This window comes from Nuphar pumila, chromosome 2, assembly GCF_984573655.1.
Source record: "Nuphar pumila chromosome 2, dmNupPumi1.hap1.1, whole genome shotgun sequence".
Lineage (NCBI taxonomy): Eukaryota > Viridiplantae > Streptophyta > Magnoliopsida > Nymphaeales > Nymphaeaceae > Nuphar > Nuphar pumila.
This window is the reverse complement of record NC_143250.1, coordinates 120,397,867-120,423,336: the sequence shown is the minus strand read 5'-3', so window position 1 is coordinate 120,423,336 and position 25,470 is coordinate 120,397,867. Positions and strand designations below refer to the sequence as shown.

Below are 25,470 nucleotides of genomic sequence, written 5' to 3'. Positions count from 1 at the left end.
TTGGGGTTTCTTTGGTGAAACCATATCCCTTTTATCGTAGTCGTACTTTTGACAAGTACGTTCGTACTTTTTGACAAGTACGTCTTCTTACGTTGCGATGATTGGATGAGTAGGTTGTGGCAACCTTGATGAGTGCAAATAACAAAATGCTGAGATCACCTAAATAAGTGATGATTTCTGCCTTTACCGGCAAGATACTCGAGTTGGGTCGAAAGACCAGAATATGTAGAATGGGTCTTCAGTTAACTACCCCTGATGTACTCATTCGAACTGCTGACTCCTCTCAGGAGAGAGGACGGGAAGGTACAAAAACTTCGATGGACAAGCCATTAATGGCAGTTACGAGCAAAAGACTCGGCTTCCCCAGTCATCGGAGTTAGGGGAAAGAGACTATCATAATTATCCTAGGTGGTAGCTCTCCATGTTCGGGATGCATCCATTGTTTATGCTGCTTTGGGGATTTCTCTCTTGGTCACTGACCGTCCTCTTAGGTGCGGACTCAGTCAGCTATCCGGGTTATCTTAAAATACATAACATAATAAACCACTAGATCAGTCTAGGCTGCTTCTAGAGTCGTGCCTTGTGCGTACCCACTTGGCCAGTTAATATCGAAACATAATTTAAATCCGATCACACAATTTGTTGAGTTATGCACGTATGAAAGCTATAACATGCAACAGGTTTCAATACTTATGAAATTGTGTGTGTGGTTGATGTAGCATCGTATTTTGCTTGCTTATGCAGTGCTGTGCTTATAATAATTAGCCTACTTGTGCCAGTGAAATGCTTGTAATAGTTTTAGCATTTTGCTCATGATAGTTACTCCATGAATCTGTTGAAATTAAATTGCTATATAATTGCCTGTCTACTTGACATATTAAATTATTTTGCTTAACTATGTTCTATATCGTCCTGTATGTGCACCTATCAGTTTTTATTGAAACTGACCCATTTTATGGGCAGGTAATGGATAGGTATTACAGTCTGTGATAGCACGATGGCGTGATGAGATCAAGATAGAGCTCTTTCCCTGACGTTTCGCTCCTGAGGACATGTTGGTAAATTTAGTATAAAGTGTATTTCAAAATTTCTCTTTTTATTAAACCTTGAGTTACTAAAACTGTTTTAGTAAACTTCTTCTTGGTTTCAATAAACAAATTCTTAATCATTTAAATTGCATTTTAAAACCATTTGATTTCAATAGTTGTGCGAAATTCGGCAAAGGAAAGTTTACGCTGTAATGCGCTCAAGGTCCATTGACTTGTGGTTTTAAAAATATCATTTTCCGCTAAAGTACTATTTAAACTCTGATAGTCGTATGATTTCAAAGCTTTCTAAACCATTCTATAAGTTACAAGTTGTAACGACCCCAACTCCTACCTTTGAAAAATGCGGATTTTTTTTTTCTAAGAGTCGCGGAAAACTTCCCAGAGACCTGGGGTCCCTACAGTTCCAATTTCAGTTGGATAACCACACACCGCAAAGCAACTTACATTTATCAATCATAACTAATCCACTGAACTCTTTTATTAATGAATCAAATAAGAAAAAGAGCATAAATAAGATCCATGTAATATTTTGAGGAATACGATTATTATCAATTACTAAGTCAATTAACCATTCATGCATAATTAAACATTTGACAAGAGGGAACACGAAATATGCAACATTGATCACAACTTAATCAATAAGGCAATTAAATGTAAAATAGATCAACATCATACAATGATTAACATAAACAACTAAGTGAACAGGTAAACATGTATGAACTAATGCAGAGCAAGAATATGCATGATTTATATACAATGCATGAACCATTTATTATCTTCCATTTAAGTTTTCCTCTTTCCATATGCATGTCCTATTAAATGCACACAATCCTTAAGTTCCTCTTTTTAATTTATCATTGCCCGCGGATATACCAAACGGGTACAATCCCCGAGGTCAAGTAGGGTTCCCGGGGTAGCTTCAAACACAATTTGTATTTTATTACCGGGTTCCAAACTCAGCCCTCGACCGATATCAGGAAACAGCACCATCAATCGGAACCTTGGAAAACAGCATCCAAAGTCGGGGACACCAGGGAAGACAGTATCCACTGGCGCCACTTTATTGGTATACCAAAACAAACTCACAGCTGTGACTAACACACCATTCCCGGGTAAAGTGGCAGATTCTCCCTAAAACCGTGGCTAGGAGAAGAACCTCAATATCGGGTTCAGGGGCAACAAAACGCACACGGAGTTTTTGTATCCTCACGGTTTCCCCTAAACCGCAATATCCAAGATTCCCATGCTAACGCAGGGACATCAAGGAGAAAGTGAATTACACTGTTCTTTATTTTCTGTTATCTGGTTATTAATTCATTTCTTTTACGTTTGCAAATTTACATGCCGAATTAATAACATAAGCTTGCACATCAGCATGCTAAGCTTTTCACAGGACCACCGCCCATGACAACATAGAACAGTGAAATTAAAACCACAACGTCAAATATGACTTTTACAATGCATATACAAGTAAAGCAATGAGCACACCGACTCAAGGCATCTCACAGCCCATGATGATCCACCTTGATCATCTATTCATTCATATGCAAAAAGCTTAAAAACATGCCAATGCATTCTATTCATATCACATGCCTTTCGATGCACAATCTTCAATGCCCATTTAGAGATGTGCATGAAATAATAATATTCATATACATGTATTCCTTACTACAATGCATGCTTCCATATAATCATGCCCAAATGCACGCTTCCATTCATAAATCACTCTACTTAGAACACACGAGTACTTATGCTAATACACATAAGCATAGCAATAGAAATTCAAGATTTGCACATGCCCACAAGATGTGTAACATTGCATTTGAATATTGATCATGCATAGTTATTCAAGGCAAATTCCAATTCCAACGTGCACGTAACCGAAGCATTCATAACAGGAAAAATATGGGAATTTAGTGCACTAAACTGAATTTTCATCAACCTATGATCACATATTTAAGGTATACAAATCTTAAGATTACATCCACATAATCCGGTACATTATCAAAAATTCCTTTGAAATGTGTAACAACTATGAATCTACATTCAACACATGCGAAAAATTCGATTTTCTAATTCAACAAAAACCCTCAAGTGTTTCATTACTTAACATTTTTTTTTTCAAATCTGTCCAAACCGATCCCAGCCGACCCAGTAGGCTGGGCTCTGCCAATCATATGGCTGCCCAAACAAACACCAGCAGTGCCCATTTGTTTATTTATTTATTTTTCTGCAACGTCCCTACACAAGGTAACGGTGCACTAGCTGATCTTACCAGACAATAAAATAAGAGGTCAAATTCCCAGTTTTACACTATGATCAAATCATGCTTAACCACAATAAGGTATGGCAGCAAAAACAACTTTGGTACAGAAATTTCTGATCCGACATAAACCCATAATAATTGTATTTGTTCAGTTAGGTAAAAAAATTCAAGACGATATACACTTTGTATATATTCAAAACAATGGTACACACCGATCTATGATGGGCCAAATAAATCGAATCCTACTCAAACAGATTCCGATTTTTGCCCAACGTGAGACCTAGTTCAAGAACAGTAATGTGGCCCAACATGCCTGTATGCCCGGTTTACATCCTAATCAAAATCGATCTCAGCAAAAGAAGAATGATTCTTGTAGATTCACAAACACTAGACTAAGTCCTTTGCCTATAGATTCTCATGAGAAAGAAAAAAAACATACAACATGCTCATTATGAAAATAATATAAATATATAATAAGACTCTTATTACAGCAAGTTCTAGCTTACACAAATGAGAAACACGGTTCTTGAATCGGATACATATTTGTATCAGATTAAGCATGCTGGACACAGGTTTAAATCCTATCAAAGATTTACAAACTGGATTGCATAATAAAAACCCAGATTTATTATCAAACACAGTTTTGCAACAGATTTGTCATATATATATATATATAGAGAGAGAATATGTGTGTGTATCGATCATACAAGCATGCTTTTTTTCCAGGAGAAAAGGGGTTTTAAAAATTCTGAAATACACATGTCCAGCATATATCAATATTACATAGGTTGATTATGTGAATCTAAATCAGATTCATGGTTTCCTTCGAAAGTATCATATAAATCAGATTTAGGCACTTTTCAATATTCAAATCAAAAGAAAAAAACCCGTACCTTGTTCGCTGGTTTTCCGGCGATCGGAGGTTGGAGGCACAGTCGGTTGGAGCTGCTCCTTTTTGCAGCTGTGACAGGGGTACCCACCGTGGCTGCGGTGGCTGTTGTTTTCCGACGACCTCCACCTCCCCAAAACGTGCCCACACAGACCGAAAGAAAGAGGGACGAGGGAAGAGGGAAGAGAGAAACGAGGGAGACGAGGGAGAGACCCCCTCTCCCTTCCCTTTTATCGGCTGATCCCCCCCCCCCTTCCTTCCTTCCTCTTTAGAAACAGCAGCTCTTCCCCAATTTTTAAAAAGGCTGCAGCCCGATATAGGGTTTTAAAAACCCTATCGGGTTATGGATCCGGGTCGGGTCCGACCCGGGTCCAAAAGATTTCCTTCCCTTAAATTAAATCTTATTTATTCTTTTTCTTTTAACGAGAGGTCCGGGTCTGCGACCTGCGGCTCGGGATCCAAACCCGACCGGACCCTTGCCTTCCACTAGGTATGGATCCATGGATTGGATCCAAATGGATCCAATCGTGGATCCCCTAAAAATACTCATCTATTATATATTTTTATATATATATTTAATCCCGTATACGAATATATAGGGTATTTTACCTATATCTATATGGATCCTATCTGGGTATCGGATCCGAAATGTGGATCCCAAGCCCATACATACATTATATACGTAGTTATCTCTTAAATAATTCGCCAAATTGAAAATTTTTGCACTTATGTAATTACATATATGTTTTACGAGATAATTACATATATAAAGACCCCTTCATGGATCCCGGATCCGCGACTTGGATCCCGGGCCCAAATCATATTGTTATGAAATATTTATCATAATATATTTAAATAAAAACCTAAAAATTAAGGTTATTACACAAGTCCTGGATTTTTGGGGCGTTACAGCAGGGGCGCAGCCCCTACCCGCCGGCTTGATACAAGAAGGGGCGGCAGGGGTCGCACCCCTGCCCATCGGCTGAAAAGAGGAGGCAGCAGGGCCGTTGCCTCTGCCTGCCTACCTGGAAGAACCTAGACGGCGGCAGGAGGGCATGCCTTCTTGCCGGCTGATTCGAGGGAGAAACAAGAGAGAAGAGGGAGGGGGTAGCGCTCCTCTCTACGAACCGAGACCAAAGGGAGAACTGGGAGGGGGGCGGTGCCCTTCCCTGTGTACCGAAAGGCAAAGGGGGCAGGGAAGGGGCGCAACCCCTTCCTTGACATTTGAGAGTAGAGGAAAGAGGTGCCACCCCTTCCATGACGTTGTAGAGGAGAGGACAGAGAGACGGAGTAGGGAAGGGAGCGGCGCTCCTCCCCTGCGAGCCTAACACAAAGCAAGAGAGGGGGAGGGTAGAGGAGCCCTCCCATCTGTTGTAACAGAGGGAGAAAGAAGACGAATAAGACTGAGAGAGAGGGGTTACCTAAGAGGAGGGTGTCGCCGACGAGAGGCGGAAACAACGAGAGGGGGTTCGGGGTCGCCGGTGAGATGGGGCTCCTGCGATAGAGGGAGCTCAAAAGGGAGGAGAGGGTAACAGAGAGAGGGGGTGTCGGGCGAGGTTCGCCAGACGGAGGTTGCCGAATTGGGGTGGCCGAAACATGACGAGCGAGAGAGAGAGAGAGAGGGCTCGGGGAGAGAGACGCGATGCGGGGGAGGGTTTCTCTTTAAGAGAAACCCTTCCTTTGCGTGCTTCAAATAGGCACCGGGGGGGGGGGGGGGGAGTTACTCGGGTTCGGATCTAGGTTGGATCCGGATCCAACCCAGGTCCGATACTTTTTTTTTTGTAAAAGGCATGGGCTTTACACCTAAAGCTTGGTATGATAGATTTAGGGAATTAATGTTAAAGCTTGAGTTTAGATCATGTTTTACTAACATTACTCTATTTGTTAAGAACTCCAATGCAAGTAATGTCATTTTGTTGTTGTATGTGAATGATATGATCTTCAACGGAGAAGACAAGAAGGGAGTGAATGATATTAAACTAGTTCTTAAGGAAATTTTTGAGATGACTGACTTGGGTTATTTGCATTGTTTTTTAGGTATTAAGGTTGCATTTTTCCCACGTGAATATTTGTTATCTCAAACCAAGTTTGTTGTTGATATCATTGCTAGGTTTGGAATAACCGATGATAAGGTGGTTGAGACTCCAAAGATGATAAATGACAATATGAAGAGTGATGATGGAGAACCATTGGAGAACCCTACTCCTTATCCCCTGTTAGTTGGAGCCCTTACGTACTTATCGATCACGAGACCTAACATTACACATGTAGTTCATACCTCAAGTCAATTTCAACATGCACGTACTTCAGTTCATATGGGTGCAATGATGTGTATAGTGAGATATATCAAGAATTCCATCAACCAAGGGCTTTTCTTGTCTTCTATCTCTGACTTAACTTAAATCTAATTGCATATACTAATTTTGATTGAGGGGTGATCCAAATAATCGGTGATGTAAGTTTTATAAAATAGACTTTTAAAAGATATCTCTCTCCTCTGGGAGTCTTCTTAATATGAAATTTCACTCGATTTAACTTTTTAATTGAATTTAAAACTTTAAATTGGATGGATTTGGATTTCAGATTTGGATCTGGATCCAATATCCAAATCCATATGGATCTCAACCTAGACCAGATCTTAATTAATATGGGTCTTGGACTGGGTCCAGATCCATATCAACTTAGATCAAACGGATCAGATCCAATTTGATCTAATCCAGAAGTGGTTATATCGAGGCGGGTCATTTTAAAAAAAATACGATTTTTGGCCCAACCGTAGCCCGAATTCAAAAAAACAAAATATCAATGTTTTTAGAATTTTGAGACGCATCTAATAATATATTACCTGATTTTCGCCTTCGAATTTTGCCTGAATTTAACCCAATTTTCACTTGAATTTTTCTCGATTTGAAAGGTCAAAAATAATAAGTTTAACCAAATCTTATTTGGCTCGTTTAGGTCTTGTCAATGAGTCCTGGGCTAAGCCCAGTTTTAGTTGACGCCACCCAAAATCGAAGATTTCTATCGACTTTACAACATAGCCAAAATTTCAGAAATCTCAGAGTCTATAACGAAGGAAAAGTACATGATATTACACTTTCATTTGTGTAGAAGCCATTAGAGATGTATCCACACACCCTAGTACTCGTGAGAGTGATTTGGGGGACGAAGGGGGAGGGCTTTTGTGGTTTGCTAAAGTAAAAGTGCATTTTCACCATTTTTTCACTCAAGGAAGTGGGTTAAGGTAAAAAATCTTTATTATGAGTAAAATTATAGAGTTATCCTTTAAAAATTTTCTGCCTCGGGCGGCACTGCCTCCCCTAAACTCCCTGCCAACCTACTATGAAGTTGGATTCGCGAAAATTAGAGATTTATATCAAGGTAGAAATCAAATTGCACACTCTGACAAAAATGGCATCAGATGATCCGGCTTGACAATGGGGCACTCAAGTAATGGGTGAAAACCGTTTGAAAATCGAGTGAAAGTGAGTCTTGTGGCATGTTTTTAATTGCAAGACATTTAATATTCTGCATTGTTCTTATAAGACAGTTGATGTTTGATGATGTCTTATGTAGCTCATAGAGACATAAAAGCTTTATATGTGATTTTATGGTTGTATTTTGTGCAATTCATCATTGTTTCATGTGTTATGAATTTTTAGAATTTTTGCTAGTTTTTCTCTGATTTTTCATGATTTTTTTGGAATTTTTTGAGCATTGTTATTAAAAAATTAGGATTTTTTATGATACAATATGTATCATATTTTGGGCCTGACCGATACGGGTAATGATACAATACTTACAACCTTGAATAAAAGTGCTACTGCACTTACTACAAATCCTATTTTGCACAATAGATCAAAACACTATAAGATTGATTTTCATTTTATCAGGGATAAGAAAGAATATGAAGTAGAAACAAAATTTATTGACTTTGATCAGCAAGTAGCAGATATATTTACAAAAGGGCTATCCAGGGAGAGATGGCCCTTGTCTGATGACATGCATAACTTGAGGGGGAGTGTTGGAATATGTGAAGACGTCTATCAGGGGCAGAAACATCATCCAAGTTAGAAAGTTACTGACTGATATATCTGTAGTTTTGTATGGGTCGACCCCTCTAGGGGTGCTGATGTAATTCTTATATTTGTTTTGTATTCTTTTGCAATCTGCCCCATTAGGGCTGTTATATTTAATACATGTTTGAGGTGCAGCCCTTCACCAATAAATCTAATCAAGGGCCAACTGTCATGTTCTCTCTCTCTCTGCTGCAGGTTTGGGCCCAGTTTACACAAATTTCATCCGAGTACTTTCAAGGCATCAAATACCTTGTCGGCATCACCGACTGGTTGTTGAATCATTGCAAGCTGGTCATAAATTCCTGATATCTTGGCTTACTCGGAAATAGATAATCTTCTATCTTGCATTCTAGGAGTTGCTTCCTCAATTGCATAATGTTAAACTAAGAATAATGGGCATAGAAGTTATCAAGTTCATCTCAAACTTTTTTAGTTGTGGCCAGATCCACAGCCTGAGCAAGGATGTCTTCAAAGAGGGTTGTAATTTAACCAACCTAGTATTTGTTGATCCTTCGATACCCAATCGACAATCGTTGTATCCAGGATTTTGAACCATGACAAACGGGGACATGACTAGCAGAACAAGAAAAATCACAAATTTTAAATATCTCATAACTAATCAATGCCAATATGCACAAGGAAATGGACTTTATTCTTTTTTCTTTTGCTGTGATGCCATTAAAAGGAGGAAAGCTGCAAAACAGTTGCTTGTATCGTTCAAGGTAGTGAATTCTCTTGGCAAAATCTCCGGAGCTTTAAAATTTGAAAAGATATAAATAATAATTAGAAAGATAGGAACATAATAGGTTTTCTATTATTTTTCTTGCAAAAATATAAAGAAAAAGTTTAAAAGTTTTTAAAATACAAAAGAAACCAAAGAGTAGAAAAACTGAACTTAAAATATATAAAAAATCAAGTTTTTTTTAATATCACAAAATATCAGGATAATATTGCATCACTTTTTTCATATTTTGCTGATATTATCGGCCTTGCTGAAAATGCCGATAATATCACGATATTTTCATAATATCGGCGATAACGGTGACTATGCCGCAGAATATTGATTTTGGAATAAAGTCCCATAATATCAAGACCTGGCACTATTCATGAGGCAATGATGACATCAGTTGACTCCACCTATTCAGCACCAACTGAAATAATAGTTCAGGACTACTGATTTCTGAATATGCATAGCAACAAAAGATAATAAAGGTAAAGAAATAAATAGATTTAATGAGAAAATACAAAAGAAAAGTATGTAGAGGATAAAAGAGATATATTTGGGTTTGAAACAAATGTTGATGAATATGACTGGAGAAAACAGAGAAAAGGGATTTGGAAAGAAAATAATCTCAAGAGATAACATTAGGATGGATAAGTCTCAAGAAATAACGGTAGGAAAAGGGGACGATAGAAAGATACTATCCTTATTTTTTTAAAGGAGATGTGTTACTTGTATATGATCCTTGTATTCCATGTGACATTGATCAACCATGGTTGAGGTCATTGCAAATTGAGTCTTTTTTCTTTTTCTTTTTTTTAGTTTTACATTTATCATATTTGGCACTGTGATTTGGACTGTTTATTGTCTTGCCTGTTCACTTTGTTAATCCTTGTGTGCTGTCATAAACTAACATGTTCAGCCTATCTACCTATTAATCTTTCAAATATTGTTGCAACCTGCCCTGAAACATGAAATCATGTAAAAATACAAATACTTTCTTTGCTCAACTGAGCTTCATTTTTACCTCTTTAAGATACCATGTGATAGTTTGTTTGTGCGGTATGTTATTGTATGTTTGACTTTTGAGTCTTCCTTGACATGGTTAAGCCTCTTCTCATCTTATGCAGAGAGTTAACCAGTGTCTCCGGGATGCATGCAAAGACTCCAATATATCGTCTTGTTCTACTTATATTGATTGCGGAAGCGGCTACAATGTTGATGAGTTTAGTGACTTTAGTCTCTATTCAAGTTGGGAGCTTTGGAAAAACAATTCTAATGCAAGTAACTGCTTTAATGGTGGTTCTTTTCAATATGGAATATATGTTAATGCTGTTCCTATTACCACGAAGAACAGTATTATCACAAGATATATTTACTCATTATTCTGGGGTTTTCAGGTAGATTACTGTCTATTCATCTTATGTTTATCTTATTTTCCTTTATTTTACATAGTATTTTCTCAGTTGAATGTGTTTGATCAGTTGAAATTTTCAGTTACATGCTTTTCCATGCTATGGTGTTTGTAGTAGCACAGTTATTTGCTTATTCAAACATGTATTGAAAATTATCTGCTTGATTATGTGTATGATAGTCAAATTTGTGACAGCTCATGGACCTACTTAGGGTATTATTGAGGATAATGGAAACAAAAATTTGGTTTTGATATTTGCAAGAACCGTTAGATATTTAGATTTTTTAGCTAATGTTATCTTCCATGGCCTCAATTACTGGCTCTCTCCTCTAACCTATGATAGGCATCATCATAAAGAGATACATAAATCATACAGAGTAATGAAATAAAAATCACATGTTACCTGCCAAAGAAGATTGATTTAGATGGGCAGGTAAATTTGTGCTTCACTCTTAATCTCAGAACGTAATCAAATCATCAGGCGCAGCTGTTGTTGATAGCTGAAGTCTTGAGCGGTTGCTTGATATATGAGATAATTCAAGCATCCTTTATGGATTACTTGAGAAAGAACTATCACATGAAATTATGATATACCACTAATATACTCATGAAAAATATACATGGGAGATATTCACAGAGAGAAACTGCATCTCTTTGGTTTGTGTTCTTTCTTTGAGCAGTTGCTGAAGATATTTGGAGTGATGCCGAGACTGCCACTTGACCTGCTTGGGAACTGCATTCTCTCCTTTTAGTTTCAGGGATGAAGAGGCAGGGAAGGAAACGGTATAAGGTTTGGAGGTGGTGGCTCCTCCAAACCTGGTGGATGATTTGGTTGGATGGAAAGTCCGGTTGATATCATCTACCTGTTAGTGCAGCGAGAGGTTGTAGTTTGGGTGTGGCTGGAATGACCTGATTCTGATCTGTCTTGGCTGGGCATTGTCGCTTGTTTGTTTTCCCTTCTGATTGGCATCTGTACATTTCCTATGCTCTCCTTTTCCTGTATTTTACTCCCTTCTCTTTTCCTCTCAAAAAAATCATACTTAGCTGGGCCAAATTATAATTTAACTTTTACAGGGATTCAGACCTGCTATGTAGGTTTGAAATGTCAATCCTACTTTTGGTGCACATGTCAACTGTCCACAAATAAATTTATTTGCCCCTTGTATGTGTACTGATAACACTAGAAATAACCACAAAAGTACTTGGACTTGAACAGTGTCATTGCTCCCATTTATAAGATTTATCAACACCCTTAAAAATGCTGGTCTGATCAATAGCCAGGTTGGCCTTTGGGAAATTAGTTAGGTTCTTCTGTAAGAGTTCAATTGATATCATAAACCTGTATCTGATTTATAGTATGAAGAAGCACTCAATTATTTGTCATTGATCTTGAATAAAATGTTGATTTACCTCCCTATCCCTGGTCTTTTTGATATGAACATGTTTTATATGCATGTAAGAGTATTTGTCTACGACATGGGAGAAACCTCTCTTTTTAATTGATCTTTATTTATTATTGAAGTGAAGAAAAGTTTCCATTATATATATATATATATATATATATATATAAGTGTAGTGATATAGTGATAGACTGATAGTGTAGTGAATGATACTCCTGATAAAATATAGTATGCGTATGGATCTGGATCCAGATCCATACGCACGTTATATCAAAACACGCATGCCTCATAATGTTTCATTAATGGCAATATTGTAATATCATATTCCTCATGTTTATATTTATGAATTAGGGCTTGGAGGTCGAGTCTGCTGCTGCCGCCCCAGCCTTTGGCTTCTCTCTGTTTTTCTTTCTGTCTCCTATGCAGGTGATGCGTGAAGAAACCCATCTCACTCACATTCTTTCATGGTATCAGAGCCGTAGCTGTGGAACTCTACCAGCCACCCATTCAACGAGATCCTGTTCTTAGGCTGCGTGAAGACTCCTTCAGCCGTGAAGACATCCTGTTCTTTCTTCTTCCACTTTTCGGCTGCGTCTCTTCCCTCTTTCTTAAGACTCGTGAAGACTCCTGTTCTTTCTTCTTCAACATTCTTCTTCAACTTCCTTCAGCCGTGAGGTCATCTCCTTCTTCCTCTTCAATATCACCATCTGATTGTATCTCCTCTTTTTTTTTTTGATATCACTTCCTTTATCCCCAACTGATGTTGGCATCGATTTCTTCTAAAATCTTCAACTGCACTTAACGTGCGTTAATATTTTCCCCAACTGCACTTAACGTGCGTTAATATTTTTCCCAACGTCATCATTCTTTTATCCCCAACTGCACTTAACGTGCGTTAATATTTTCCCAAGTCTTGATGTTTTCCAATTTTTTTTTAATCAGCAGTGAAATCAGAGTTTTCTGTACAACGCCTATAGGCAGACTGTAACAGATTACATTCTCGTTAAAAAAAAAAAAGGTGATTCCCTTTCAAAGTGCTGGTTGCACAAGTACATATTCTTACTGCAGCACTGCTGATTGATTAAGTGATCTCAACTTAGTTTGCTTTCTTCAATCCTTTTTGTTCGCCTATTCATTGTTGCCATTAATGTGGATTCATACTCGTCATCAGGTCCCTCTGCAAGTTTTTTAAATCAGCTTGTCACAAAAAAACTTACTCATTCCAATTTCTTAACATGGAAGAGACAAATACTTCCGTTTATCCGGAGTCAGGATCTCGATGAACATCTGGATGGCTCCATTCCTGTACCACCATGACTTATTTTGTAGGAAACCAAGGATGAAAGGGGTGATGCAGTTACCAAATCTATTAAGAATCCGAAATATACCACTTGGAGAAAACGGGATCAATCTTTGGTTGCGTATATTACGTCAACACTCTCTCAAGAAGTGTTGGATACTCTTTCAGATGATTGCACTGCGGCAGATTTATGGAGTAAGCTCTCTCAGACATACTCTCAGATATCAGAAGCCCGAGTTATGTATTTAAAGAATGAGTTTCAAAGTTTAAAGAAAGGCTCCATGACAGTTATGGAATACATAGGCCGCTTGAAGAGTATTACTGACCAATTGGTTGTTATTGGGAGTGCTATTTCAGATAAAGACAAAGTACAACAACTCCTTAATGGGTTGGGCCCTGATTTTGACATGTTTACCACAACTTTGACATGTCTTCCTCACTTGCCCAATTTTGACGACCTTCAAGCAAAACTTCTCCAACATGAGATGATTATGAAACAAAGGGCAGAAGGAAATGAATCAGCTCGTTCTCATTCAGTTTTGGCTATGGGGACTTCTGTAGGTTTTGGACGAGGGAATGCAGGGCATCAAGGGGGCAGAGGTCGAGGTCGCTTTGGATAGGGAGGACGTGGTATCTTACCCACACCTAATATTTCGGGTGTCTCTAATGCAGGGAATCAGAGGAGAGTGCCCACTTGTTTCTTATGTAACAAAAGAGGACATGTGAAAGCTGATTGTTGGTTTAACCCGCAGAACAGAGGAACAATAAAAAAAATTGAAAATAAAACTTCTACTTTGGACATGAAAGCGCCATCTACAGATGTGCAACAGCTTTTGTTATCAGCATTGTCACAGATGACGATCAAGCAAAATGAGCAAGGCGAGTGGTACGTTGATTCTGGTGCTGCCACTCATGTCACGGGTAATGCAGGTAAGTTATCTCACTTATTGCCTTATTTTGAAAAAGGTAGTATAGTTACGGGAGATGGAACCTCAGACTCCATTACTCATACTCGCAGTGCACATATTCCTATGTCAAAGTCCTCACTTCATTTGTCTGATGTCCTCCTTGCCCCTAATATTAAAAAGAACATTGTCTCTGTGGCTAAACTTGTTGATGATATGAATTCTTCCATCGAATTTACTCCCTCTTTTGTTTATGTTAAGGATCTACGAACGAAGGAGACGTTCGCTAAGGGGGAGCCTCAAGGGAACATGTACGTCTTCAAGGAGATTCCCTCAGTGTCTTCGTCTTCAGTCCCAGTTCTCCAGTTGAAGTCGTCCAAGCATTCTTCAGTGTCTTCGCCTTCAGAGCCTTTGTTTTTCCCTTCATTGAAAGTTTTTAATTCATCATATCATTGTAATAAGCCAGACATTTGGCACAGTCGCTTGGGACATTGTAGTCGGGGTTTTGTTGAAAATCTTGTATCTGATGGTCTTCTTCCAGAGTCTAGTTTATCTTCATCTTTAGAAAGTAATAAATGTTCCTCATGTGAACTCTGCAAAAGTCATGTTCTTTCGTTTCATATCATTAATAAAAGAGCTTCAAGGCCATTTGAGATTATTTGTTTCGATGTTTGGGGACCTGCACCTATTCCTTCTCTTTCTGGCAGTCGTTACTATGTTTTTTTTGTTGATTCTTATTCCCGTTATACTTGGATATACTTCTTGAAACATAAGAATGAAGTTTTCCAAATATTTCGGGAATTTCATTCGATGGTCAAAACCAAGTTTTCTTGTGATATTGTGCATTTACAATGTGATGGTGGAGGAGAATATTCATCGAACGAGTTTATTGCCTTTCTTCGGGATAAAGGAATAAGTCGACAGGTTTCTTGCCCTCATACCCCTCAACAAAATGGGGTTGCGGAGAGGAAACACAAGCATATTGTCGAGAGTGCGATGAGCATGTTACATGATAGCAATGTACCCGTTAGTCTCTGGACAGAAGTTTTTCACACATCTGTTTATGTCATAAATCGTCTTCCTATGGCACTTCTGGATCGGAAATCTCCCTATTATACTTTATTTGGGCAACATCCCTCTTATGATGAGCTGCGTGTTTTTGGTTGTGTATGTTACGTACATATTGATTCATCACTGCGAAATAAGTTTTAGGACAAGGCCGCTAAGTGCAGATTTGTTGGGTATGCGAATGAATACAAAGGCTATCGATGTTATGATCCTACTACAAAACGTATTAGGACCTCCAGGAATGTTGTTTTTGATGAACAAAATTTTCAGATCAATGACCCCGATGAGTTGCCATCTCGAGAATTAGAGGTATATGATCCATGGATGAGCGCAGATCTTGTTGCTAATACAGGAGAATCATGTCAGGCGAATTGTCCTTCCTTCGGCTTGAACAGAGAGTTGGATGACTCACAGATGCATGCTGAACCATCTTCAGTTGAGCCACCTCCAGTAGAACGTTTTTCTGGACAGATATACACGAGGAGGGACAAAAATACAGGACCGAGGAATGTGGAAAGCATCGCAAATGATCCGGCTCAAAGGTTATCACGCATTAGGCATCCTATTCAACGATGGGTGAGTTATGAGACTTTTTCCCTTGACTTCCAGTTGTTTATGTCTCAACTCACAAAACAGGAGGAACCCACCTGTTTTAATCAAGCCCTTCAATCTCGTCATTGGACTGAAGCTATGAATGAAGAAATGGAAGCACTTCATGAGTGCCAGACTTGGGAAATAGTACCTCGACCAGAAGGAAAGAATGTTGTTGGCTCAAAATGGGTTTATAAAACAAAATATAAACCCGAAGGTAGTATTGGCCGATATAAGGCGCGACTTGTTGCTCGAGGGTTCACACAACAATATGGTAAAGATTACGATGAGACTTTTAGTCCGGTAGTCAAAATGGGTACAATTCGTGTCATCATATCCCTAACAATTGATCGAGGATGGAGGCTTAGCCAGATGGATGTTAAAAATGCATTCTTGCATGGAACTTTAAAGGAGGAAGTATATATGGAGCAACCACCTGGATATGCTGAGAAAGACCCTACTGCCTGGGTGTGCAAACTAAGGAAATCTCTGTATGGGTTGAAACAGGCGTCTCGTTCTTGGTTTGAAAGTTTCTCTATGCAAATCCAAGGCTATGGTTTTAGAAGATGCTCTCTGGATCACTCGCTCTTTATTTATCAAAAGACAGACATCGTTATACTTCTTATATATGTTGATGACATTGTGATCACTGGGAGTTCAGATAATCATGTGCAAGACGTGAAGCGATTTTTAATGAAAACTTTCAAGATGAAAGATTTAGGGGAGTTGAGGTACTTCCTTGGCGTGGAAGTTGACAGACAACAGGACACATTAACACTCATGCAACAAAAATACACTCTTGATCTTCTGGAAAGAGCCGGGATGACGAATTGCAAACCAGTCAGTACTCCCAGTATATTACATCAAAGGCTGAGCTCTGAAAATGGCCATCTTTGTGTCAACCCTACAACGTATAGAAGTCTCGTGGGGATGCTGCAGTATTTGACCTTTACCAGACCTGATATAGTTTATGCTGTTAATCAGGTATCCCAGTTTATGCATGCTCCAACGGAAGGTCATATGGAAGCTGTGAAGCGTATTCTACGCTATTTAAAAGGAACTATAGGAGACAGACTTGTTTATCGCAAGAACAATAACCTATATAAAGGGCATGAACTCATCACTTATACAGACGTAGATTGGGCAGGAGATCCAGATGAGAGACGGTCTGTATCTGGATATTGTGTATATATTGGACACAATTTAGTGTCCTGGAGCAGCAGAAAACAAAAGGCAGTGGCACGATCAAGTACAGAGGCTGAATACAGGTCAATGGCTGCAGGCACGGCAGAAGCTACATGGATTAGACACTTATTGAGTGACCTTGGGGAGACACTTATTCGATCCTTTCTTCTATGTGATAATCAAAGCGCAATAAACATTGCGTGTAATCCTATTCAACATAGCAGAACGAAGCATATTGAGATTGATCAACATTTTATACGGCAGAAAGTCGAGATGAAGGAGATAAAACTACGTCATGTTCGAACAAAAGATCAAGTGGCAGACTTGTTTACCAAAGGGTTAACAGGACGACAATTTTGGCTATTGAAGAGCAAGTTGTACATGCTTCAAAACCACGTACAACTTGAGGGAGGGTGTTAAAATATAGTATGCGTATGGATCTGGATCCAGATCCATACGCACGTTATATCAAAACACGCATGCCTCATAATGTTTCATTAATGGCAATATTGTAATATCATATTCCTCATGTTTATATTTATGAATTAGGGCTTGGAGGTCGAGTCTGCTGCTGCCGCCCCAGCCTTTGGCTTCTCTCTGTTTTTCTTTCTGTCTCCTGTGCAGGTGATGCGTGAAGAGACCCATCTCACTCACATTCTTTCAACTCCAGCTTCCCATAAAGCAGAAAATAAATAATTTCTTTCAATAATCACTTGTTATTATTAGTATTAGAGTATTCGGTAATAATCCTAAGAATTGGATCTATATGCTTATTCCGATCGGTAATGAAATAATAGATTATTCAGTGAATGACTTCATAAATTCATATATTGTATTGTATTTCCAAACAGGAGGCGGGAGGGCTTTATGGAAAAATGGTGGTTAAATTCAATGTTGTCTAATGAGGATTTAGGGTGCAGGTGTGGATTAAGTGCGAGTATTGGCCCTATTGGAAATGCCAGCTAAAGTAAAGAACCCATTATAAATGATAATGAGAAAAACGATCATAGTTGGAGTGGTAGGGGCAGTTATAGTTACAGTAATGTTTATTATTTGCTCAGTTATATGTAAATTATAAAGAAAACATGAAATTCAATACAAAGTTCTAAAACTTTGAAGCTGCATGTCATAAGTCATAACATGAAATTACTGATATTTCATGATTCACAAGTCAGAACTCATCAGAAATACCTCATAAAAATGCAAAAATAATGCTCAACAACCTAGTAAAAATGCAAAGTACCAAATAAGGAAGTTAAAGATGTGCGACATTATGACAAACCTAAGAGTTTGTAAAATGGTTATACAATCTGTTTAGATACTTAAAAAAACCTATGGTTGATGCCAGCATCTTTCCAAAAAAGGCATTTTAGTGTTCAACATAAGGACCTAAGGTGTTTATCATCTGCAAAGGAATGAGAAATAACAAGGAGATCCTTATGGCTATACTTCTTGAGTGCCACAAGGATTTTGATTGAATTAGGTAGCTCAACATGTGATTGAGCTAAGAGTTCTAGTGTCACTAGGAATGACCTATCCAGTGCTTTGTCACAAAGATACGAGTACGTGCGTGTACATGACTCGTAAGCGTGACACCGGTTCGATAAAATTTTGAAAAGTATGACACAGCGACATGGGTATATATATGTAACATAAATTGTTTTATATTAATATATAATATTTTATATTGTTTATTTAAAAAGTTTTTTCTTTTTCCTATTAAATGATTTTGAAAATATTTTCTATCAATGTAATATAATTAATATATTTAAATAATATATAGTATTTTAAATAACCACTTACAAGAGGATATGTTCGTAATATTTGCTGAAATGAGGGGGTCTCTCTCTCTCTCTCTGTACGATGTATGATGGATAAAAAGTAAGGTCTCTGACATGTCAACTTTTTGTTACTTTGTCCTACTCTCTCTCTCTCTCTCTCTGTAGAGAGGTGGCACAAGCGATTTTTTTAATGTGTTAAAAACTGGTAAGCTCAATTGACAAGACGTGGCAAAGGATATCCTTGTTGTCCATATTCATCATCAACCCTAGGAAGATACTGAACAATACTTAAGTTTCTGTCAATGTTTTTGCTACTTGGATTATCAAAATCATTCTCAGCAACAATCACATCATCCATATGGAATAACAAGATGGTGTGGCTCCGCATAGAAAATAGAAAAACAAATGTAGTTATAATGAGAAGGAAAACTTGCCTGTTTACCTGAACAGAATGAAACCTTTACCAGATCGAACATATATTCTTGTAAGTTTTATTATTAATTTTGTTACTCTTGTCTTGTTACAGCAAATTAGCACTTTAGCTGGAAACCAAACTCCCAGCTCATTTGTGTGGGAGGTTCTTTTCACCATGGCAATAATTGGACTTGGTCTCTTGCTGTTTGCACTGCTTATTGGAAATATGCAGAACTTTCTCCAAGCTCTGGGTCGAAGGTAGGGCAGTATTTCAAATGATAATGCAAACATATATCATCCATCTTCAAAATATTCTAGTTGCTTTGTTGGCTTGCGATGCATCCAAGATGTACCTTTCATATTTGAAGCTAAGCTCTTATATTAATGTTCCATGTGTCTTCAAATCAACTTCTATGCTGATACAAAAATGCAGTTCTATAAACGTGTGGCTTGGTTTGTCATGAAGTGGCACATAATCCAAAATGTAGAGAAAATAAAAGTGATAATAATCTCACTTATGATGCATTTGGCTAAAGACAACAAACAGTGCATAGTCAAGAACAAGAAATAAAATAAATGAATATTTTTATTAATCAAAATATTCACATAATTTCCAGGCATCCTCACTATAATCACTCATGCGCATACAACCTATTTGCATCCATCCTTTCTCAACTATACAACAAAAGAATGAACAATATATAGAGAAATACATCACGGCTAATTTGACTAGTCAAATTAATTGTTAGAGCTAGTCCTAATGGCTAGTTTGACTAGTTAAACTAGCTGGTAGACTAAATCCTGATAGCTAGTTTGACTGTTAAACTAATTGTTAAAGCAAATACCAATGGCTAGAATCCTGATAGCTGGCTTGACTGTTAAACTAATTGTTAAAGCAAATACCAATGGCTAGTTTGACTAGTCAAACTAGCCGTTAGATCAAATCCCTTAAGTTGGTCGTTCAAAAAATGACAATAGAATGTGCAAAATAAAAAAATATATTTATTTTTTAATAATATGACCAAAAAATAAATAAATAAACCTAATCTAACATAAAGTGTACATTTAAGTATACTCAACCTAAATAAACACTTTCAATGACAGTTTGCAAACATAGAAAATTTCAGAAACAGTCATATTTTTCTGCACATATATAAACACTGTTTGATCATGGTTTGCAAACATAACCAATGCTAGAAACTGACATTATATTGCTGCCCACTATGACCGAAAATCAGCACCACTTTTTGGTACAACCAACCGATTTTCAGTGTTATATAAAATGTAAAATAAATCAGTTTCACAAGCATATTCATATTAGCAGCTATATATATAAAAAAATCAACATGCTGGTGCATTGCAACAGGTCTACTTTTGGATCAGATCTGATCCAAAACCGGACTTTGATGGGTCGGCCAAATGTACAATCAGTCCCACTCATATGTATATATAACTATATATATGTTGGACCTGCGGCAGGCCTGGTTTGGGTCAGATATGATCCCAAACCATGGCTGAGATATAAGGGGGGCCTATATATATATATATTAAGCAAGTTATTGTTATAAAATTAAAAGTTTGAACATGAATTAACAGAACACACGCCATTTATACATCAAAAATCAAGATTCCTACTCTCGTGCATCAATACATGTGATTGAACGTGCCTACAAAAAATCTGATTTATTGTTTTCATCTAAAATCCCCACATAAGTCTGATTTAGACTATTTTTCTCTGTTCGAATTGGTAGAAGAATCCATACCTTCGATTGAAAATGGAAAAAGACCGAAAATAAACGTCAGATGCCCGAAACAGAAGGAAATCCTTCTCCTTCTGTAATGCCCCCAAAATCCCAGACTTGTAACTTTTTAGGAAAATGTTTGAAAGCCTTGTAATCATTCCTTTATCAGAGTTTTAAATAGTAATTCAACAGAAAATAGTGTTTTGAAATAACAAGTCAATAGACCTTGGGTGCTGTAACGACCCCAAATTATACCCTTTGAAAATGCAGAATATATTTTTTTTCAATCAATGCGGAAACCTTCCCAGAGATCCGGGGTCCTCACAGTTCCAATTTCCATTGGATAGCCCAAACACCACAAACGAACTTGCAACCATCATCCATAAGAACCAGAACAATTCCTTTATTTATGAATAAGAGTAAATTTCATAGACAAGGTTTTATTCGACTGAAAATAAAGCAACAACTAAAAAAGCAAGAAGAACTGAAACAAAAGAAAGAGCCACTCTGTCCTTTGCTGAAGCCGTCAAGCTCAAGTATGACTCTCATCCATTCCCAGTAGCCAGTCCTATATCACTGTTCACCACTTTCTATGAAAAACCAACAAAGTAGGGTGTCAGAACCGAAATTCTGAGCACAACTACTTCTAAAGAAATCAGGTGAGACAAAGAACATGGATAAGATTTCATATAATGATTTGAGTGAGTGCAGATATAAGAATTTGCAGAATTCAAATAACCATACATGCAACCATTTACACATGCTAAGCAGAAAAATAAAGCAGTAAGGCATGAGCATAGACAAGAACTAAGTAATAAGATCTTTTATCATGCTTCTTAGGAAGTAAATAACATACACCCACCATTCTACCATGAATTAGAGAACAATTCAATTATGCATGATCTAGTGCATAGCAAGAAAATGCATGATTATGTGCAATGCATGATTCCTTTTTGTTATCTTTCATTTAAGTTTCATCTTTCCATATGCATGCCTTATTAAATGCACGCAGCTTTAAGTTCCTCTTTTTAATTACCGTTGCCCGCGGATACACCAAACGGGTACGATCCTCGAGGTCAAATAGGTTCCCAGGGTAGCTTAGCACACAATTTGTATTTTATTACTGGGTTCCAACTTAGTCCTCGACCGAATCACCTTCGGAACATTAGACCTCCACATCTAATGTCGGGGACACAAGGGACACCCCACGCCCACAAGTGCCACTTCCTTGGTACCATAAACAACAGTTGTGTCAAACACACCACTCTCGGGTAAAGTGGTGGACTCTCCCTAAAACCATGGCCAGGAGAAAGAACCTCAATATCGGGTTGAGGAGACAAAAATTACAGCACACGGAGTTTTTGTATCCTCACAGTCTCCCCAAGACCGGATCTCTAAGATTCCCATACTCCAGATGAGATATCCTAGAACGTATATTACATTGTTCTTATTTATTATATTTTTATTTAAGTCAATTCTTTAAGTTTGCAACACCATATGCAAAAGTAAAGTGAAAACCCGCACCCTCCTTTGCGGGGACCCTTACGGAACTCCAACCCATATAAACAACTAGAACAGTGTAGTAATGTGCCAAACCATCTTATGTGGTTTAAGTGATGCAGTTAAAAACATATGTGAAAGGAAACCAAACCCACGACTCTCCAGGCTGATGATGGTCCAATTAGGCCATCAGTGCACCACATAATAAAACCAAATAGTGTTTATTCGTAACACTAGGCCAAAATGTCAAAAGCATGTGCACTCATGCAATCATAAACCCAAACATATGCATGTCATTACTCATTCATATGCATTTTCACTATGTGTGGTACCTACATCATATACGTGTATTAACCAATGCACATTTCTTTTGAGTGTGTGAGTGTACATGTAAAGTTTAACTTATTTATCGAGCATATATGCTCAAGAAGAAACATCAATAATTGAGACATGGGTACATTCCAGATTTCACAACTAGTATTATGAAAAGCAAAACAACATTTACATAATTACTGGGCAGAAGTGTAAGCCTTGACATATACTAGGTTCCAAAAATTTTCCTTTGTTCAGATCAGTATTTTGATTATACACAAATAAAATCCATTAAATCCGGACCAGTTTCAGGGCTGGTACAAACTGATTCATATCAGTCAACATGTAATCACACACCTCTTGTTAAACCAATACGCAACATTTTAAATAAACACCTGGACTCCTATTCAAGAATATAATGCTCAAAAGTTAAACTGCAAAAGCAAACCTCATCTGGAAGTCGTGTATTGGATTTCAGATTACACGTCCTTTCTTCTTGAACAGGTTATATTGAACACTATTAGATATAACTGGCAACTCAAGTTATGATTCAAGAATCCCATACTGTATCCTACGGTTATGGGTTTAAGCTGCACCCAAGAGCAAGCATGTGCCACTTAATGAAACTGTGTGCATAGTCAGCATGTCACGGTATAACAGTGGGTTCCAGACAGGCCGCAAGAAGAAAACAAGTAGTATATATCTACGTTCTTGACGTGCATCCCTAACACGAATCCAATCCAGATCCAAAGTCATACATTCAATCCAAGAATACGTTACCCCCAAATGAAAACAGTAAAAGTAAATGGGAATCAGAAATCAAGATTTCCAACAGAAATACAGAAAATTTCATGCGGTTAACAGAAACAAGATTGAAATCAACACGTCAGGTCGACTGTATTCGTCAACTTGAACAATGTTTTCTTGTCCAACACAAGATCAAAACATTTGGCAGAGACACAAGAAGAAAAAGTAACCCAAAGATCGACTTACAACAATTTCGACCTTCATGTTATGATATACAACTCTACTTCTAACAGGGTTAGAGAGAAGAAAAGAAAAACATTGAAGAACCTTCTTAAACCTATCATGGAATAAAATAAAATTAGCGACAGGAACAAAAAAAACTCAGGCCACCTGGGTTGCTCGTTTCCTAACTAAGAAACCCCAAGTCTGAGGTAATCCCTATAAGATACTCGGGACCTACACGGCTGGGGCCATCCACTACCTCAGCCGACCCCCACAATGGGCTTGATTTGGGGAGTTTTCATGTTAGGGTTAGACCCAAAGCTTTCCCCAAATCAAATGCTACTACCACCTAAAACCCCCCTATTTGTCCCTTGAAAATAGGGAAATACATCCATCGACAACTTTCCCTAGATGTTCACCTCAAACCCCACACATGAGATCGAACCCATGTTCGACCCCTCACCCAAAATCGTTAGAAGCACCGTACCTGTTTTCAGTGGGTTTTCCGGCGATCGGATGATGCAGTCGCGAGGGCAGGGCCGGCTGGTGTCGCTCCACTTACTACCGTGACAGGGGGTTGCTCGAGGAGCCCTTGACGGTTGCGGATGGTCGGAGCTTCGCTGGTGACGATGGCTCTGGATCGACCGGCGGCCGCGGCTGATGCAAGGCAGGGAGTGCACGAGAGAGGGGAAAGAAGAGAGGGCCGAGTGAAGAGGGTGAAACCCTCTCCACCCCCTCCTTATATCCCACCGAACCCCCACTCCTCTCCTCCGAGAAGCACGGGGTTCGGTTACGCCTGTTGTTACCGCCCCCTCCTCCCCCTTCGATAAAGGCAAGAATCGTGCCCTAGGCACAATTCTCTTTTCCTTTTTACTTTATAAAGTACGCCCCTTTTAAAAAAACCAAACTCGGGTCCGGGTCCGAGCCCGCGACCCGCGACGCTGGATCCATTGTTAGAGTGGATCCGGGTCGCTCGTGAATGGCGGATCCAACTATGGATTCAACCCCCTTTTATATCAGTATTTTTTTTCATAGCTAATATTAATTATTTATTTTTTTACGTATATTCTAATATCCAATTTGTAGGGTATCTACAGATCTGGGTATCGGGTCCTAGGCCCAAATCAACTAAAATTCATTGATTCTCTTTTCCGGATATCGGAACCGTGAAGGGATGGTTTTGTCTCAACAGAAGTATGTTCTTGACTTATTAAAGGAAACGGAAATGTTGGGAGCTAAACCAACAAATATTCCCATGGACCATAAAGTTCAGTTGTTTGAAGAAGGGTCAAAACTGGTTGATAGCAAAAGCTATCGCTCACTAGTAGGGAAGTTACTGTAAGTAGCTGTTACCAGGCCTTATATTGCTTTAGCAGTAAGCAAAGTTAGCCAGTTTATGGACAAACCAACTGAGGTACATTGGAATGCAGCTATAATGATTCGCAGGTATTTAAAATCTTCTCCTGGAAAAGGGTTATTGTTCTGGAAAGGTGGTAATCTGGAGATAGTGGCCTATTCTGATGCTGACTATGCAGGATTTATAGTGGATAGAAAATCTACCACAAGATTCTGTGTGTTTTTTGGGAGACAACCATGATTTCATGGAGAAGTAAGAAGCAAAATGTGGTTTCTAGATCGAGTGCAGAATCAGAATATAGGGCTATAGCCCAAACAACTGTTGAATTGATGTGGGTTCGTACTGTTCTTCATGACCTTCAGGTGAAGGTTTCCTCTCCTATGACCATGATGTGTGATAACAAGGCTGCCACATATATAGCGAACAATCTTATCTTTCATGAGAGAACAAAGCACATTGAGGTTGATTGTCACTATGTAAGAGATATGGTTCAAGCTGGTTATATCTCTACCAAATATCTAAAGTCGG

The 25,470-nt window shown here is 38.3% G+C and overlaps 1 protein-coding gene across 6 annotated transcripts in view; it reads left to right on the top strand.

The window, feature by feature from the left end:
* The window catches only part of LOC149846942 (putative cyclic nucleotide-gated ion channel 20, chloroplastic), a 206,395-nt gene that overhangs the window by 96,046 nt on the left and 84,879 nt on the right, over positions 1 to 25,470 (top strand). For all 6 annotated transcript variants that reach the window (XM_089996678.1, XM_089996677.1, XM_089996676.1 and 3 more), the window contains 2 exons: positions 10,135 to 10,404; positions 19,175 to 19,320. In XM_089996678.1, the coding sequence (XP_089852804.1) occupies positions 10,135 to 10,404; positions 19,175 to 19,320 (416 nt within the window). The remainder of the gene's footprint in view (positions 1 to 10,134; positions 10,405 to 19,174; positions 19,321 to 25,470) is intronic.